Here is an 18699-nt window from a genome sequence, read left to right on the forward strand (position 1 = left end):
AATGTGTCCTGAATTGATGAATCAGGTGTATCGATAACTAAGTAAATTTTAAGAAATTTCACTTGTTTCGTTATTTTGAAAGTAGACGGGAAAAATCAACACCCAAATCAGAGCTTTGATTTTCTTAGTAACACCAGACCTGAAACAATCAATCAACAATTATCAGTTTTTATTGATTTTGCAAATTGTTTCCTGAACTACCTTGACCACTAAATGTTGATACAGGATATATATGGTTACAGGAGCTACATTGTCATACAGGATATCAGTATATCTGATATCTATATTGCCTAAACTTCATATGTGACATAACAATATCCCCTCTTGTGTGTCCCCTGCGTCTTATTTCAGGTTGATGGAAAACTACACCTACAACAGCTTCACACTCCAGTTGGAGGGCATAAAGGTCACAGAGGTTTCCATGTACCCTGTCTTTCTATTTTTCTTTTTTTCCTATCTATTTATTATGTTTGCCAATGTAGGCATTGTAGTCCTGGTGTGCATCGACAAGAGCCTTCACCAGCCTATGTATCTCCTTTTTTGCAATCTGCCACTCAATGACATTCTTGGAAACTCTATCATGGTGCCCCGGCTGCTTACAGATATGTTGGTGCCTCCCTCTGAACGCCTCATCAGCTATTATGAGTGTGTGGTTCAAGCCTTCAACTCTCACATGTTCGGTACCACCTCTCACACAGTACTCATGATCATGGCCTTTGACAGATATGTGGCCATCTGCAATCCCCTGCGCTACACTACAATCATGAGTAACAAAATGGTAATCGAATTAACTCTGTCTGCATGGGGGATGGCCATTGTATTGGTGGCTATTCTCCTCGGCCTGACCATACGGCTGAAGAGATGCAGGACTCTGATTGCAAACCCTTACTGTGACAATGCATCGTTGTTTAAACTCTCCTGTGAGAGTGTCTTTATCAATAACGTCTATGGCCTCACTTTCACTGTGGTCCTGTTCACTGCCTCTATAGGCAGTATGGTTCTCACTTATGCTAAAATCACAATTGTCTGCCTGACAAGTAAGAACAAGTCTTTGAACAGTAAAGCTCTAAAGACATGTAGCACCCATCTGTTTGTATACCTGATTATGTTTTCATGTGGATTTCTCACCATCATCCTGCATCGCTTCCCCCTGTACTCAGACTATAGGAAAATATCTTCCATTCTGTTTCATATCATCCCTGGCAGCCTGAACCCCATTATTTATGGGGTGCAGTCAAAAGAGATCCGCAAATTCATGTCAAATGTATTCCAGTCCAGAAAGGTTTTTCCATCATTTTAATTTGAAGACAAGTGGGGTTTTTGTAATTACATTACTAAATCATAACAGAGATCAATTTTAACATAAATAACCTTATAATAGTTTTATGATTTCAAATATTTTTCTTAGTTTTTAGAAAAGGTATACAAAGGTTTGCAACTCCTTATGATTCATGTGGTGGAACTCTATTACATTAATCTGTATTGTATTTGCATGTTCATACAATCATGTGTCCATAGAGATTAAAATAAATTTGTATTCAGAGATGAAGGTACAAATGTACATAGTAAAACTGTATTCTTTTGAGATATAACAAACTTGTTACAAATGTTCAGCAGAGGTAATAAAGCATATCTGCAACAAAATTCCAAATCATCTCTTAGGGGGCGCCAAAAATGGCTGAATTTGTATCTCCTTTTTTTTATTTTTATTTTTATATTTAACAAAACCATGACATAAATCACCAGAAGACAAACAAACAATGTAAACAAATCAAGCTTAACACACTAAGGGCCCTATTTAAATGATCCATGGCACATGGTCTAAAGCGCATGGCGCAAGTGCATTCAGGGCGTCCAAATCCAAATTGCTAGTTAAACGACGCACAATGTGGGCGCAAAGTAAGCGCAAGGCGCAAAGGGATTGTGCTAAGTCCCTTAAATAATCGTAGGTGTGTTTTGGGTGTAACATGAACTCAACCAATCAGAGTCTCATCTCCCATTCCCTTTAAGAGCCAGGTGCGCTTGCACCTTGGTGCATTACTATTTAAATGGCGGATTCAGCAAGTTGGAGAAACGAACGGTTTTCTGCTGAGGAAACAGATCTGCTCATGCGCGATGGCGATGTGTGTGTGTGTCGGGTGAAGGTAAGGTTTTTGCTGGGCTGTGCTTTTTACATATTTACTGTGTTGTTTTTCTTGGTTGTAGGTTACGTATTTAGCAGTTGGCAATGTGTGATGATGGTTAATGGGACGTACGTTGCACATTTGGCACTGCATAATGGTGAGAGGGACACAGTTTTTGGCATTTGGCATTGCGTAATGGTGAAAGCATATGGCAATTTGGCAACAAAACACATGTCAGGAATGAAGTTAAGTGCACATTTTCATAGTAGATGATCCTATTTTTCTATTCTCGGAGAGAGAGAGAGAGAGAGAGAGAGAGAGAGAACTATCTGAATAATGCACCATTTGAATAGCAGGAAAATATTGTGCCAGACTTTAGACCAGGTTTTTGTCGGTCAATGGCGCAATCACTTTCCACTGCCTCAAGACAGCAATGCGCAAACGATGCACCTGACCACACCTCATTTTAAGACCAACACACCCATGGTCGCAAAGATGGTCGCAAGTACATTTGCTATTTAAACAACGTGGGTGCTGGGCGTGAAAATGACAACTGCGTCAGTCGGAAACTAGCAATGACACTTGCGCTGCGCTTTGTGCCGCTTTGCGCCGGGTGTAAGATAGGGCCCACTAAAGTCACACTAAAACAAACCAAAATAATAAACACAAATTTCTTGTACATTTCTTGTAGCGGGCTGGCATACTAACAACTTAGTCATCCCACTATTAATCTTTTGTATCCAATCTTTTCCTATAGCAGAGATCAATTGATTATATGAATGAGGGGAACAGATCGTACAATACGTTTCAGTGAACTGGTTATACCTCATAAGTTTCCCATCTTCACACACAATATCATTTATAAACCAAACACCATGATCAAATACATTCTTCCAAAATATTGGTTTCCCTTCAATTAATATGTTAGAGTTTAACCATATTATTTGCTGTAGGATTGAAAGGATGAAACTGAAAACACAGCCAGCACTGAATTGCTGAATTGCTAAAAACATGGATACATTTCCAATCAAATTATTCACACAGTGTATATGAGCTGGCTGAATCTTTAGGAAGGGGTATAATCTTTTTTGAAACAATAGATGGGTACTCTCCAGTAATTTACATGAATACCAGTCTTCATTCAAGTATAATTTTCTAACACAGGAGGCTTTCAAAGAGAAACATAGGGCCTCCAAATGTAATAGTTTTAACCCACCAACTATTATAAAGAACTTTAAAGAAAGTTACTCCAGAGAAATTCAAAAATCTTTTGTTCATAAAACTTAAAGAAGGACTGTGATGGAATTGGGAGAGACATAAAAAGATAAATAAATTGCGGTACAACCAAGAAATTAACTAGGGTAATTTTCCCACAGAGTGTTAATGTTTTTCCCTTTCATGGTTGTAGAATCTTATCCATCTTTCTCAACTTATTATTGTAATTCATTGTACAAAGGTCTTCTAAATTCTCTGGAATCACAATACCTAAAACATTAACTGGCCCATCAGTCTAGCTAATCGGTAATTTACATGGCATTTTATAGTTTGTACCTTTCAGTACCCCAATCCTAAGAATTTTACATTTTTCGTAGTTTAGTTTCAAACCAGAAAATTGTGAAAAAAGTTCAAGAAGAGTTTGCAGACAAGAAGGTTTTGGACTTAGTAGGAAACTAGTGTCATCTGCATACATTGAAATTTTTGTTTGCATATTCCCAACTTCAAGCCCTTCTATGTCCATGTTAGACCTCACTTTAATGGCTAGTATTTCCATAGCAATTATAAATAAATATGGTGACAAAGGGCATCCTTGTTTGACTCCTCTTGATAAGGGCACTGACTTAGAAATATAACCATTATTAATAATCCTACAACTGGTGTCATTATATAATACTCTAACCCAATTAATTAAGGATTTACCAAAATGAAAAAAGCCTAAGCTGTTAAAAATAAAATCTAAGTGAACCTTATCAAATGCTTTCTCCAAATCAGCAATAAAAAATTAACCAACTCGTAATTTTCAATAATCCCCAACAACTGTCTGATATTATTACCAATATAACGACCCTGCAGAAATCCAGATTGATCTTGATGAATAATGCTTGTCAGCACACTCTTCAGTCTATGAGCTATACATTTAGCGAGTATCTTAGCATCATAGCATTGACGTGCTATTGGTCTCCAATTATTGAGATTCACAGGGTCCTTGAATTGGCCACTGGGTTGCTGCTTGAGTAACAAGGAGATAAAGCCTTCTTTCTGAGAGTCAGACAAATACCCAGCACTATACGAGAAATTAAAACAAGTAAGAAAAGGTTATTTAGCTTGTAGTTGTGGGCCACACAACGGATAATGCAGGGGCCAACATCATGTCGAGGTGCGGGCCCCTGGCGAAGGAATGGAGGTTACACTCCGACGTAGTGGACCAGATTTTGTCCCTCTTCGGGAGGGCGGAAGTGGATCTTTTTGCCTCAAGGAAAAACTCCCACTGTCCACTATGGTTCTCTCTGCTTCACAGAGACAATCCACCCCTGGGCGTGGATGCATTTGCACACCCACCATCGCCAAGAAGGCTGCTTTATGCCTTCCCTCTTCTCTGTCTCATTCCTCCCTTACTGGTGACGATACGACAGAGAGGCTGTCTGTCATAGATCCTCCCACTGCCATTCGTGCACTCTACATGCAGTGTAGCAGCATCCACAGCCCTTTTTAGTGGCATAGTGGGTTGGAGGAGATCTGTACAGCGGTTGACGGCCTGTCCATTCATCAGATTTTATCTGTTGGATGTGTCTGGGTCTTTCTTGGCTTGATGCTTAGCACTGGAAGACGAGGCCTTGGGTGAGAGACCTGTTGTGCTGGAGTCTCAACGTGTCTCAAACCCTGTGTGAAATAGAACGCATTGTTCTATGATCATAGGTGAAGCCCTCTAACCAGTCACCCTGCCGCTCCACAAGTCACTGAAGATTTTGTGGATGATGAGCCATTTATAGAAAAAGACTTCATAGAGTTGAACAGGCTCATCCTTATTGGCTGCGTGTGTGCATGCAAAGTTCAGTGCACTGAGGTGACTAGATGAGTGGTGAAGCCAATAGAGCCCCACTAGAGGGCTCAGCCTGTGATCACAGAACTAGAGTTACAATGCGTAACTATAATCGACTGCCGCGCAGTTTGTGCTCGGCATTAGGTAAGTATGTAAAGTTATTGAGTTACGATTGGGTTGTGATCTGGTTGCACAACCAGGCACCAAGCCAGGAATAGCAAGCAAGGAATCCTCCTGGACCTCTCTGCAGCCTTCGACACAGTCTCCCACACTATCCTCCTCAACCGCTTATCCTACTACCTAGGCCTCACCGGTGCTGCTCTCTCCTGGTTCCAGTCATATCTCTCCAACAGAAAACAGTTACCATCAGTGACTCCAGTTCCACCCCGGCCCCAGTCAACCAAAGCATACCTCAAGGCTCTGTGCTTGGACCCCTCCTCTTTACCGTCTACATGCTCCCCCTTGGTCAGATCATCCTCCACCACGGTCTAAGCTTCCACTGTTACGCTGATGACACACAGCTGTATCTCAGCACTAAACCATCCACTCAGCTCCCCCCACAGTCTCTTGTCAACTGCCTGCATGAAATAAAAATATGGATGTCATCTAACCTACTCAAGCTTAACAGCAAAAAAACAGAGCTCATGGTTGTGGCTCCCAAGGCGCTGCTCCGGAAGGTTGGAGATCTTCTTCTCGACGTGGACGGCTGCTCCATCTGCCCATCCCCAGAAGTCCGCAACCTGGGTGTCATTCTGGACTCCACCCTCTCGTTTCAGTTACACATCAAATCCATCACCAAATCCGCTTTCTACCACCTCAAAAACATTTCCAGACTTCGGCCATCACTCTCTGACTCCATGGCAGAGACCCTCATCCATGCCTTCATTACCTCCCGTCTGGATTACTACAATGGAGTCCTGTTCGGGGTACCCAGCAAAGCCCTGGACAGGCTCCAGTATGTGCAGAACTCAGCTGCCAGTGTTCTCACCCGCACCAAGCCCCACCCTCATCCACCTTCACTGGCTCCCGGTCAAGTCCCACATCTCCTACAAAATCCTCCTCCTCACCTACAAATCCCTCCATGCCCTCGCCCTCCAGTACCTATCTGACCTCCTCCACCCCTATACCCCGTCCCGGAATCTGCGGTCCTCAGACATGGGTCTGCTCTCCACCCCCCACACCAGCCTGCGATCTTTTGGGGACAGAGTCTTCAGTGTGGCAGCCCCCAGCCTCTGGAACTCTCTCCTGGCAGAAATCCGCAACGCCCCGTCTTTGGACACTTCTAAAACAATCATGAAAACCCACCTGTTAACCAAGGCCTATGGCCTCTAGTTAACTCTCTCATCCCTGGCAATTATTGCTATTATTATTTTCTGTTCTTGTTTTATTTGTTTTGTCTGCCTCACTGTGTAAAGCGTCCTTGGGTCTCTTGAAAGGTGCTATATAAATCTAAGTTATTATTATTATTATTAGGCATGAACAGTATCTTAAAAATTTCAGGAAGCTGCCCATTGTGTCTCTTGGTTTCACCCCATGTTGTATACGCACAATCCAGGCTGTTTATGTCTGTTAACCCTCTCAGTGTCACCCTCCTTTAAAACCTTTTTGCAGATGGAGTCAGCAATATTTTTGAACTATTGTGTGAATATTTTCAATCAACTTTTGTTTTTTCTAAAAATTGCTGTATAGAGATTTGGAATTAAACCAACTTCAACTTACTGTGTATTAAAGGAAGTCTATGCACAACAATGGCATATGACATCTACCCTATTCACTTTAAAGTGGGTTGGTTTCTTGACACCAGACAAAAAAGACACTGTATGTTTCATTTGCTCCAACCTGGAGAGCCTATTGACAGTTTCCATGGTTTTGATGACTTGATGATGCATCACACATTGTCTGAGGTAAAGACAATTATTTCCCCAGACAAGAAAATCGTGTTTATAAAAACTGTGACAGACGTTGAGGTCTTACTTCTTGCTGAAGTTTGGCTGGTAAATATTAGATGACTGCAGGAACAACTAGAGAAAGAAAGCAGGTATTCTAACCATTTCATAACATTTTTTTATATTTCTAAATTAAGTGTTAACATAAAGTAACAGTACAATCCAACGCAAAAGGAAACAAAGAGATTCATTCTACAGTCAATCATCCTATTACAGTTTTTCTCAGTCGCTTTGGTACATTTCTCAGATCAGAATTGAAATTCTCAAAACTACTTGTTCAACCTGCACATCATCTAGTCACTTGTGCAAATGCTTTGGCACATTCATGCAAATGATTATGTACAATTGTCTGCTGTTTCCTACATTATTATCCTACAATTGCTTATGTCATGTTGATCAAAATGTATTATACTCGTTCTCTGTTGAATAGTCTTACACCCCAAAACATCTAGGCATTAGTTCATTGCAGAAGTCATTACATGCAAAATGGTTGAACCAGTTGTCATAATCTGCCAAGCATATTTTCTATACATTTCTATTAGACTTTTTTTGTAAATGTGTCCTGAATTGATGAATCAGGTGAATCAGGTGAATCTTGACTTTCACTAATGAAGGGGAATGTGTGAAGCTTTAGATCAACCAATGATCAACCAGTTCTCTAAAATAGCAGACAGGCAGGAACGTCAGGAGGTGTAGAAAGACTGCACTGTAATTCCCCATACAGCGCTGCATGTACAGTTCTGCCTAAGGGGTGTTTCCTATGTTTACATTTCTAATTTTGTATTTTTTTCCTTTCTGCTATGCAGTGCTGTAAAACAGTGTTGTCTTTTTCTTTTCTGTATCGCAATGACTTGGTCTGTCAACAAATTACAGTACAAACAGTAAAAGCATAAATGTGAATCCTGTCCAATCTCTTGCAATCAATCTCCCACAGTAATGTGTAACTTTGTACTGTTGAAATTGATATATGCCATACAGAAAAAGTGCAGCCTTGTGCATTTTCAATCATTGTCATCAAAACCTTAGCCATAGTTTACATCAGAAAATACTTACAGAGTACACTGTTATATTGCCAACATGGCTAAGCATTTTGACTATCTTGTTTGTAAACAATGACACAAGGACTTGTCATTCTGATGGCACTGACATGTTCATTGATATAAATATTTACTTTTGGGTGACAGACTAAGGATTTTGAGCAAGTTACAGGCTTTTGCAAGTAATCTATTGTGTGGTGCTGTTTGTACGAATTGTTACGAGAAATGCACTTACTGTTTTGCAAATGTTAAGGATGATTCGAGAAATGTACCAAAGCGACTGAGAAAAGCTGTAACACTACTGTTGGAACGATAACTACTGTTGGAACGATAACTAAGTAAATTTTAAGAAATTTCACTTGTTTCGTTATTTTGAAAAAAAATGCAACACCCAAATCAGAGCTTTGATTTTCTTAGTAACACCAGACCTGAAACAATCAGCTTTATCAGTTTTTATTGATCTTTGCAAATTGTTTCCAAACTTCATATGTGACAGAACAATATCCCCTCGTGTGTCCCCTGCGTCTTATTTCAGGTTGATGGAAAACTACACCTACAACAGCTTCACACTCCAGTTGGAGGGCTTAAAGGTCACAGAGGATTCCATGTACCCTGCCTTTCTATTTTTCTTTTTTTCCTATCTATTTATTATGTTTTCCAATGTAGGCATTGTAGTCCTGGTGTCCATTGACAAGAGCCTTCACCAGCCTATGTATCTCCTTTTTTGCAATCTGCCACTCAATGACATTCTTGGAAACTCTATCACGGTGCCCCGGCTGCTTGTAGACATGTTGGTGCCTCCCTCTGAACGCCTCATCAGCTATTATGAGTGTGTGGTTCAAGCCTTCACCACACACATGTTCGCTACCACCTCTCACACAGTACTCATGATCATGGCCTTTGACAGATATGTGGCCATCTGCAATCCCCTGCGCTACACTACAATCATGAGTAACAAAATGGTGATAAAATTAACTGTTTCTGCCTGGGGGGTGGCCTTTGTTTTGGTGGCTATTCTGCTCGGCCTGACCATACGGCTGAAGAGATGCAGGACTCTGATCGCAAACCCTTACTGTGACAATGCATCGTTGTTTAAACTCTCCTGTGAGAGTGTCTTTATCAATAACGTCTATGGCCTCACTTTCACTGTGGTCCTGTTCACAGCTTCTATAGGCAGTATGGTTCTCACTTATGCTAAAATCACAGTTGTCTGCCTGAGAAGTAAGAACAAGTCTTTGAACAGTAAAGCTCTAAAGACATGTAGCACCCATCTGTTTGTATACCTGATTATGTCTTCATGTGGATTGCTCATCATCATCCTGCATCGCTTCCCCCTGTACTCAGACTATAGGAAAATCGCTACCATTCTGTTTCATATCATCCCTGGCAGCCTGAACCCCATTATTTACGGGGTGCAGTCAAAAGAGATCCGCAAATTCATGTCAAATGTATTCCAGTCCAGAAAGGTTTTTCCATCATTTTAATCTGAAGACAAGTGGGGTTTACTAAATCATAACAGAGATAAATTTTCACTTAAACAACTTTATAATAGTTTCATGATTTCAAATATTTTTCTTAGTTTTTAGAAAAGGTGTGCAAAGGTTTGCCTCCTCCTTATAATTCATGTGGTGGAACTCTATTACATTAATCTCTATTGTATTTGCATGTTCATACAATCATGTGTCCATAGAGATTAAAAATAAATTTGTATTCAGAGATGAAGGTACAAATGTACATAGTAAAACAGTATTCTTTTGAGATATAACAACGTTTTATGAACTTGTTTTTAGCTGGTGACTGGTTATTGCTCTCATTTGGCTATAGCAGTAGACCTGTTGATACATTTTCTTAATTTTCATGAGTTGGCTTTAGTCAGCTGTCTTTTTGGTTTCAAGTAGATGATGTTCCTAGTGGTTGCAGGAGTGGACTTTCAAGCCGACTCAAAGTTTGTTTTATTTCTTGTCTTTTTGTTTGAAGTGCCTCACAAATAAAGTGAGGATGATTGTCTACCTACTGATTTATTATTAGTGGTTCAAGCACGTAGTGCTATTGTTTTCCTACTGATTTGTTATTATCATTTATTATCATTATTAGGCATGGCCTATGATGTAATAACCATGTAATAGCTTATAAATAAAAGTGATCTGGGGTTGGCTTTCACCCGTTGGAGAGTATTGAAGGAGAGGATGGAGATGAAGAGCGACGTGGACTGGGAAGTTGGAAGTTTTCTGTTGGAAAGTGGTATTGTTTTCCTACTGATTTATTATTATATTTTATTATCATTATTAGGCGTGGCCTATGATGTAATAACCATGTAATAGCTTATAAATAAAAGTGCATTTGAGCAATTAGTTCCAAACCTGGGCATATTGTCTGGAAAGGCATTTCAAACATGACCTACCAAATTCGATGCAAATCGGCCAAAAGGGGGCGATGTAGTGATATTTTCTCTCAGAATTTAAAGGCATACTGAGTAGGATTTTGCTGCTTGTGACTTGTAAACACAGCTTTCAAAGTTGACCCCTCTTCCCTGCGGGGAGGAGGGGTCAACTGTGGTCCTCTGGGGTTGGCTTTCACCAGTTGGAGAGTATTGAAGGAGAGGATGGTGATGAAGAGCGACGAATTTTCCAGTTTTTTTCCATAAGGCTTTTTCACTTTTTGACCTATCACTACCAAACGTGGACTACAGCCAAGGGGCAGTGAGATACACTTTGTAACATCGGAAAATCGGATAAACAATTTGCCAGCAGCAAATGAACTTCACAAGGGCGTGACCGAACACAAAACCAGCCATAACTCACTCAGTGTTTTTTGGATCAATACAAAACTTGTTACAAATGTTCAGCAGAGATAATCAAGCATATCTGCAACAAAATTCCAAATCATCTCATAGGGGGCGCCAAAAATGGCTGAATTTGTATCTCCTTTTTTAAATTTTTTTATTTTTTTTTATTTAACCAAACCATGACATAAATCACCAGAAGACAAACAAACAATAAACACAAATCAAACTTAACATACTAAGTGACACTAAAAGAAACCAAAATAATAAACACAAACACATATCAGTAGGCCTAACAACCTAAATAAGTAACAAAACATTAGAGGAGGAAAAAAAAAAAAAAATTCAAATTCTACACTTAATGTTTTTTTTTAGTTAAATACAAACTTCTTACCAGCCTTCCGCTTCAATAAACCTTTCCCACCTTTCTAAATGTTTTTTAACATCATCATTTGTGTTTGCAATATATCCTTCCAGAATAAAATGATGTTTAATGAATAAATCTTTTCCCTAACAAAATAATCAGATTAACAGTATAACTGCTTGTCTCTGTAACATCACCCAATATTACATAGAAAATATCTGGTTGAAAGCACAGCTTCATTGCATTATACATCTTTTTGAACCTCCCTCCAAAAGGCAGACATAACATGACAATACCAGAAAAGATGTACCGCTGACTCAGATTCCGTAAAACAAAAACGACACTCATCTGACTCAGCAATACCCCAAATCTTTAACATTTCCTAGTAGACAAAAATTATATATTATTTTTAATTGAAAGGATCTTAAAAATGTGTCTACTGTTGTTTTATACATTAATTTGAACACTTGTTTCCACGATATAGACAATCAAAAGTGTCCTCCCATTTTTATAGGTACCATATGGAATAACTCTTACAGATCTAGAGGTTAAATACAATTTATTTTTATTTAATTTTTTTATTTATTAACTTTTTCCTTATTTCCTTTTAACCATCTTATATTTCTTGTAGCGGGCTGGCATACTAACAACTTAGTCATCCCACTATTAATCTTTTGTATCCAATCTTTTCCTATAGCAGAGATCAATTGATTATATGAATGAGGGGAACAGATCGTACCATACGTTTCAGTGAACTGGTTATACCTCATAAGTTTCCCATCTTCACACACAATATCATTTATAAACCAAACACCATGATCAAATACATTCTTCCAAAATATTGGTTTCCCTTCAATTAATATGTTAGAGTTTAACCATATTGTTTGCTGTAGGATTTCATCCCGACTTTCTGGAGGATGAAACTGAAAACACAGCCAGCACTGAATTGCTTCCTTTAAAAACATGGATACATTTCCAATCAAATTATTCACACAGTGTATATGAGCTGGCTGAATCTTTAGGAAGGGGTATAATCTTTTTTGAAACAATAGATGGGTACTCTCCAGTAATTTACATGAATACCAGTCTTCATTCAAGTATAATTTTTTTAACACAGGAGGCTTTCAAAGAGAAACATAGGGCCTCCAAATTTAATAGTTTTAACCCACCATGTTCATAACTATTATAAAGAACTCCTCTTTTGATTTTCTCTTGTTTGTTACTCCAGAGAAATTCAAAAATCTTTTGTTCATAAAACTTAAAGAAGGACTGTGATGGAATTGGGAGAGACATAAAAAGATAAATAAATTGCGGTACAACCAAGAAATTAACTAGGGAAATTTTCCCACAGAGTGTTAATGTTTTTCCCTTTCATGGTTGTAGAATCTTATCCATCTTTCTCAACTTATTATTGTAATTCATTGTACAAAGGTCTTCTAAATTCTCTGGAATCACAATACCTAAAACATTAACTGGCCCATCAGTCTAGCTAATCGGTAATTTACATGGCATTTTATAATTTGTACCTTTCAGTCCCCCAGTCCTAAGAATGTTACATTTTTCATAATTTAGTTTCAAACCAGAAAATTGTGAAACAAGTTCCAAAAGTTCAAGAAGAGTTTGCAGACAAGAAGGTTTTGGATTTAGTAGGAAACTAGTGTCATCTGCATACACTGAAATTTTTGTTTGCATATTCCCAACTTCAAGCCCTTCTATGTCCATGTTAGACCTCACTTTAATGGCTAGTATTTCCATAGCAATTATAAATAAATATGGTGACAAAGGGCATCCTTGTTTGACTCCTCTTGATAAGGGCACTGACTTAGAAATATAACCATTATTAATAATCCTACAACTGGTGTCATTATATAATACTCTAACCCAATTAATTAAGGATTTACCAAAATGAAAAAAGCCTAAACTGTTAAAAATAAAATCTAAGTGAACCTTATCAAAGGCTTTCTCCAAATCAGCAATAAAAATTAACCCAGTTTTGTAATTTTCAATAATCCCAAACAACTGTGTGATATTATTACCAATATAACGACCCTGCAGAAATCCTGATTGATCTTGATGAATAATACTTGTCAGCACACTCTTCAGTCTATGAGCTATACATTTAGCGAGTATCTTAGCATCATAACATTGAAGTGTTATTGGTCTCCAATTCTTAAGATTCACAGGGTCCTTGAATTGGCCACTGGGTTCCTGCTTGAGTAACAAGGAGATAAAGCCTTCTTTCTGAGAGTCAGACAAATACCCAGCACTATATGAGAAATTAAAACAAGAAAGAAAAGGTTCTTTAACCAAATCAAAGAATTTTTGATAGACCTCAATGGGTATTCCATCTATTCCAGGTGTTTTCCCTGGTTTAAAGGCCATTACAACAGAAAAAAGTTCCTCCTCTGTAATCAAACCCTCGCATGACTGTTTCTGCATAGAAGTTAACTTTCTTTCATAATTTTGTGGAAAAAAGTTTTGAGAGCTGAGCAGAGGTGATGACTGAGATGAAAATATCTTAGCAAAATTATTTTCTATCTCATTTAAAAATTTGATCAGGGGAGGGCATTCCACAAATTGGGTGCAACAACTTGAAATGCACGGTCACCTTGGTTTTTGAACGGGTTCGAGGGACGTCCAGTAATTTTTGTTCAGAAGACCTAAGAGCCCGACCGTCGTGTAAGGGAGTAGAAGCTACTGAATGGACCGGGAGGAGCTTTGAGTCGGTTCGAGTTTTGACAGCAAGCTTTAGAAAAGAGGTGACAAAGGCAACACAGCTGGCCCGCGTGTGTGGCTATTTGTTTAGATCATTACATCTCAAGGAAATCTCGACATAGCACATGTTAGTTTCGGGATTGGTTATAGGGTCTGAAATCGCGTATTGCAGTTTTAATTGGTAAATGGATGCATGCTCTAGATGCAAGCGTTAGTCAAAATGTCAAGTTTGGCTGCGGTCGTTGTATGTGGATGTACAAAATATACAAGATATAGCTGAAATTGGTGTAAAATGCCATGAGTGCTTGAACCAGGCAATAGATGCCTGGTTCAAGCACGTACTACTGTTCAAGCACGTAGTGCTGAACCACTATTGTTTTGCTACTGATTTATTTTTATTATTATTATTATTAGTGGTTCAAGCACATAGTGCTGAACCACTATTGGTTTGCTACTGATTTATTTTTATTATTATTTTCCTTCTTCCGTGTTGCAATTTACCGTGAGATGCTATATGGTACAAACTTTAAATTTGGTACAGTGATTGGAACTGGTGTTCAAGTGTTGCTCTAACAAAAAAAATCAACATCCTTCAATCACCCTGAAGGGGCGCAATAATTCAAGGTCTAAAATTTAAGCATGTGAAAGGCACAATGTGAGTCTGATTGATGTGAAACTTAGCACACATATTATCCTGAGAGTGCTCTAAAAATTTGCCAATTGGACCACCAAAGTCCACCTATGTACTGTAGATTTTTTGTTAATTTGCAGAATTTGGAAAGCCTTGGCCTTGAGATACACTTTGTAACCATTTTCCAGAAAAATCTGACAACCAATATGGGGGCCATGAGTGAATGAACTTCGCAATGGCCGTGGCCTAACACAAAACTGGCCATAACTCAAAGACAATTGATGCAATCAACACAAAACTTGGTAAACTTGTTCACAAGAAACAACAAACATATCTTCAATGGCAATTTGAAATCAATCAATGGGGAGCGCCACAAAGGCTGTATCTGCTAATGCCATTGTTGAAATTGAATGAAATTTGCTCTAGGATCATGTACTAGTCAAAACCTGAAGGTTGGTCGTGATTGGTGAAGCTGGGCATGGCCTTTGTAATAACCATGTAATAGCTTGTAAATGTACGTGCATTTGTGCAATCATTACCAAACTAGGCAGTTTTGGCCTCCAGGACAAAACCATCACATCAACCTAAACGGAAACGGACTGCATTTATATAGCGCTTTTATCCAAAGCGCTTTACAATGCCTACATTCACCCATTCATACACCGATGGCGGCAAGCTACCACGCAGGGTGCTGGCGCAACCATCGGGAGCAATTTGGGGTTCAGTATCTTGCCCAAGGACACTTCGACATGCGGACTGGAGGAGCCGGGGATCGAACCACCGACCTTATGATTAGTGGACGACCCGCTCTACCTCCTGAGCCACAGCCGCCCGCCCTCCTGGAGCTGATGGCGGTGTTGCAGGTTCTGCAATGCTTTGCACCCCTTTACAGGGCAAAAATGTGCTGGTGAGGACCAACAATCGGACCACGGTGGCTTATATCAACAGACAGGGCGGCATTCAATCTGCGCGTCTGTTTAGAGCTGCAGAGAGCTTGTAGTTGTGGGCCACAAAGAACGGATAATGCAGGGGCCAACATCATGTCGAGGGGTGGGCCCCTGGCGAAGGAATGGAGGTTACACCCCGACGTAGTGGACCAGATTTGGTCCCTCTTCGGAAGGGTGGAAGTGGATCTTTTTGTCTCAAGGCAAAACTCCCACTGTCCACTATGGTTCTCTCTGCCTCACAGAGACAATCCACCCCTGGGCGTGGATGCATTTGCACACCCACCATCGCCAAGAAGGCTGCTTTATGCCTTCCCTCTTCTCTGTCTCATTCCTCCCTTACTGGTGACGATACAACAGAGAGGCTGTCTGTCATACTGGTATCCCCGCACCGCGTGGCGGCGCTGTAGTAAGCAGAGCTGACACAGCTACTGGCGGCTCCGCCCAGGACAGTTACCCAGTTTTGGGGTGCTCTGTTGCAGGCAAAGGGAGCGATTGGCGTGAGGGTTTGGTTCCTGAGAGGGACGGATTTATGCATGCTGGCTTGTCTGCACAGGCACTGCAGACCATCCAGGGCGTGCAAGGGCAATCCACCATCGCTAACTACAAAGCAAAACAGCTGGGTTTTCAAAAGTGGTGTGTGTGGGAAGAGAGACCTTGATCCACTGAACTGTTCAACTGGATCTATTCTCTCTTTTCTCCAGCACCTGGAGAGGGGACAGGTGCTTTCTACTATCAAAGTGCATGTATCAGCAATCTCCTCTTGTCATGAGGGGTTGTTTGTGTGCTATGTGGATGGAGTGGCTGGCAAGCCCCTGTCGAAACCGAGACTCGCCCACTGGCTCTGTGATGGCATTTCACAAGCTTGGCGGGCAGAGATCCTCCCACTGCCATTCGTGCACTCTACACGCAGTGTAGCAGCGTCCACAGCCCTTTTTAGTGGTACAGTGGGTTGGAGGAGATCTGTACAGCGGTTGACGGCCTGTCCATTCATCAGATTTTATCTGTTGGATGTGTCTGGGTCTTTCTCGGCTTGATGCTTAGCACTGGAACAGGAGACCTTGGGTGAGAGACCTGTTGTGCTGGAGTCTCAACGTGTCTCAAAGCCTGTATGAAATAGAACGCATTGTTCTATGATCATAGGTGAAGTCCTTCATAGAGTTGAACAGGCTCATCCTTATTGGCTGCGTGCGTGCATGCAAAGTTCAGTGCACTGAGGTGACTAGATGAGTGGTGAAGCCAATAGAGCCCCACTAGAGGGCTCAGCCTGTGATCACAGAACTAGAGTTACAATGCGTAACTATAATCGACTGCCGCGCAGTTTGTGCTCGGCATTAGGTAAGTATGTAAAGTTATTGAGTTACGATTGGGTTGTGATCTGGTTGCACAACCAGGCACCAAGCCAGGAATAGCAAGCAAGGAATCCTCCTGGACCTCTCTGCAGCCTTCGACACAGTCTCCCACACTATCCTCCTCAACCGCTTATCCTACTACCTAGGCCTCACCGGTGCTGCTCTCTCCTGGTTCCAGTCATATCTCTCCAACAGAAAACAGTTACCATCAGTGACTCCAGTTCCACCCCGGCCCCAGTCAACCAAAGCATACCTCAAGGCTCTGTGCTTGGACCCCTCCTCTTTACCGTCTACATGCTCCCCCTTGGTCAGATCATCCTCCACCACGGTCTAAGCTTCCACTGTTACGCTGATGACACACAGCTGTATCTCAGCACTAAACCATCCACTCAGCTCCCCCCACAGTCTCTTGTCAACTGCCTGCATGAAATAAAAATATGGATGTCATCTAACCTACTCAAGCTTAACAGCAAAAAAACAGAGCTCATGGTTGTGGCTCCCAAGGCGCTGCTCCGGAAGGTTGGAGATCTTCTTCTCGACGTGGACGGCTGCTCCATCTGCCCATCCCCAGAAGTCCGCAACCTGGGTGTCATTCTGGACTCCACCCTCTCGTTTCAGTTACACATCAAATCCATCACCAAATCCGCTTTCTACCACCTCAAAAACATTTCCAGACTTCGGCCATCACTCTCTGACTCCATGGCAGAGACCCTCATCCATGCCTTCATTACCTCCCGTCTGGATTACTACAATGGAGTCCTGTTCGGGGTACCCAGCAAAGCCCTGGACAGGCTCCAGTATGTGCAGAACTCAGCTGCCAGGGTTCTCACCCGCACCAAGCCCCACCCTCATCCACCTTCACTGGCTCCCGGTCAAGTCCCACATCTCCTACAAAATCCTCCTCCTCACCTACAAATCCCTCCATGCCCTCGCCCTCCAGTACCTATCTGACCTCCTCCACCCCTATACCCCGTCCCGGAATCTGCGGTCCTCAGACATGGGTCTGCTCTCCACCCCCCACACCAGCCTGCGATCTTTTGGGGACAGAGTCTTCAGTGTGGCAGCCCCCAGCCTCTGGAACTCTCTCCTGGCAGAAATCCGCAACGCCCCGTCTTTGGACACTTCTAAAACAATCATGAAAACCCACCTGTTAACCAAGGCCTATGGCCTCTAGTTAACTCTCTCATCCCTGGCAATTATTGCTATTATTATTTTCTGTTCTTGTTTTATTTGTTTTGTCTGCCTCACTGTGTAAAGCGTCCTTGGGTCTCTTGAAAGGTGCTATATAAATCTAAGTTATTATTATTATTATTGGGCATGAACAGTATCTTAAAAATTTCAGGATGCTGCCCATTGTGTCTCTTGGTTTCACCCCATGTTGTATACGCACAATCCAGGCTGTTTATGTCTGTTAACCCTTTCAGTGTCACCCTCCTTTAAAACCTTTTTGCAGATGGAGTCACCAATATTTTTGAACTATTGTGTGAATATTTTCAATCAACTTTTGTTTTTTCTAAAAATTGCTGCGTAGAGATTTGGAATTAAACCAACTTCAACTTACTGTGTGTTAAAGGAAGTCTATGCACAACAATGGCATATGACATCTACCCTATTCACTTTAAAGTGGGTTGGTTTCTTGACACCAGACAAAAAAGACACTGTATGTTTCATTTGCTCCAACCTGGAGAGCCTGTTGACAGTTTCCATGGATTTGATGACTTGATGATGGATCACACATTGTCTGAGGTAAAGACAATTATTTCCCCAG

General features: G+C 40.9%; 2 protein-coding genes across 2 annotated transcripts; both read left to right on the forward strand.

Moving 5' to 3' along the window:
* Positions 1 to 334: 334 nt before the first annotated feature.
* Positions 335 to 1300, forward strand: LOC139660170 (olfactory receptor 8G17-like). The gene has a single exon (XM_071538242.1). It carries the CDS (start codon positions 356 to 358, stop codon positions 1298 to 1300), a length of 945 nt encoding a protein of 314 aa, XP_071394343.1. The 5' UTR covers positions 335 to 355.
* A 7361-nt stretch (positions 1301 to 8661) lies between these two features.
* Positions 8662 to 9627, forward strand: LOC139660169 (olfactory receptor 52K1-like). Its single transcript, XM_071538241.1, has one exon. The coding sequence runs from the start codon at positions 8683 to 8685 to the stop codon at positions 9625 to 9627; it is 945 nt and encodes a 314-aa protein (XP_071394342.1). The 5' UTR covers positions 8662 to 8682.
* The last annotated feature ends 9072 nt before the right edge of the window (positions 9628 to 18699 follow it).

The sequence above is a fragment of the Centroberyx affinis genome, unplaced genomic scaffold (assembly GCF_046629955.1).
Source record: "Centroberyx affinis isolate AG114_WGS23_722 - 3 ecotype Tasmania unplaced genomic scaffold, CSIRO-AGI_Caff_v1 ptg003233l_1, whole genome shotgun sequence".
NCBI classification, from domain to species: domain Eukaryota; kingdom Metazoa; phylum Chordata; class Actinopteri; order Beryciformes; family Berycidae; genus Centroberyx; species Centroberyx affinis.

What these genes read in the sequence shown, in the direction of transcription:
- LOC139660170 (XM_071538242.1), top strand. Translation starts at nt 356, where the DNA reads ATGGAAAACTACACCTACAACAGCTTCACACTCCAGTTGGAGGGCATA.
- LOC139660169 (XM_071538241.1), top strand. Translation starts at nt 8,683, where the DNA reads ATGGAAAACTACACCTACAACAGCTTCACACTCCAGTTGGAGGGCTTA.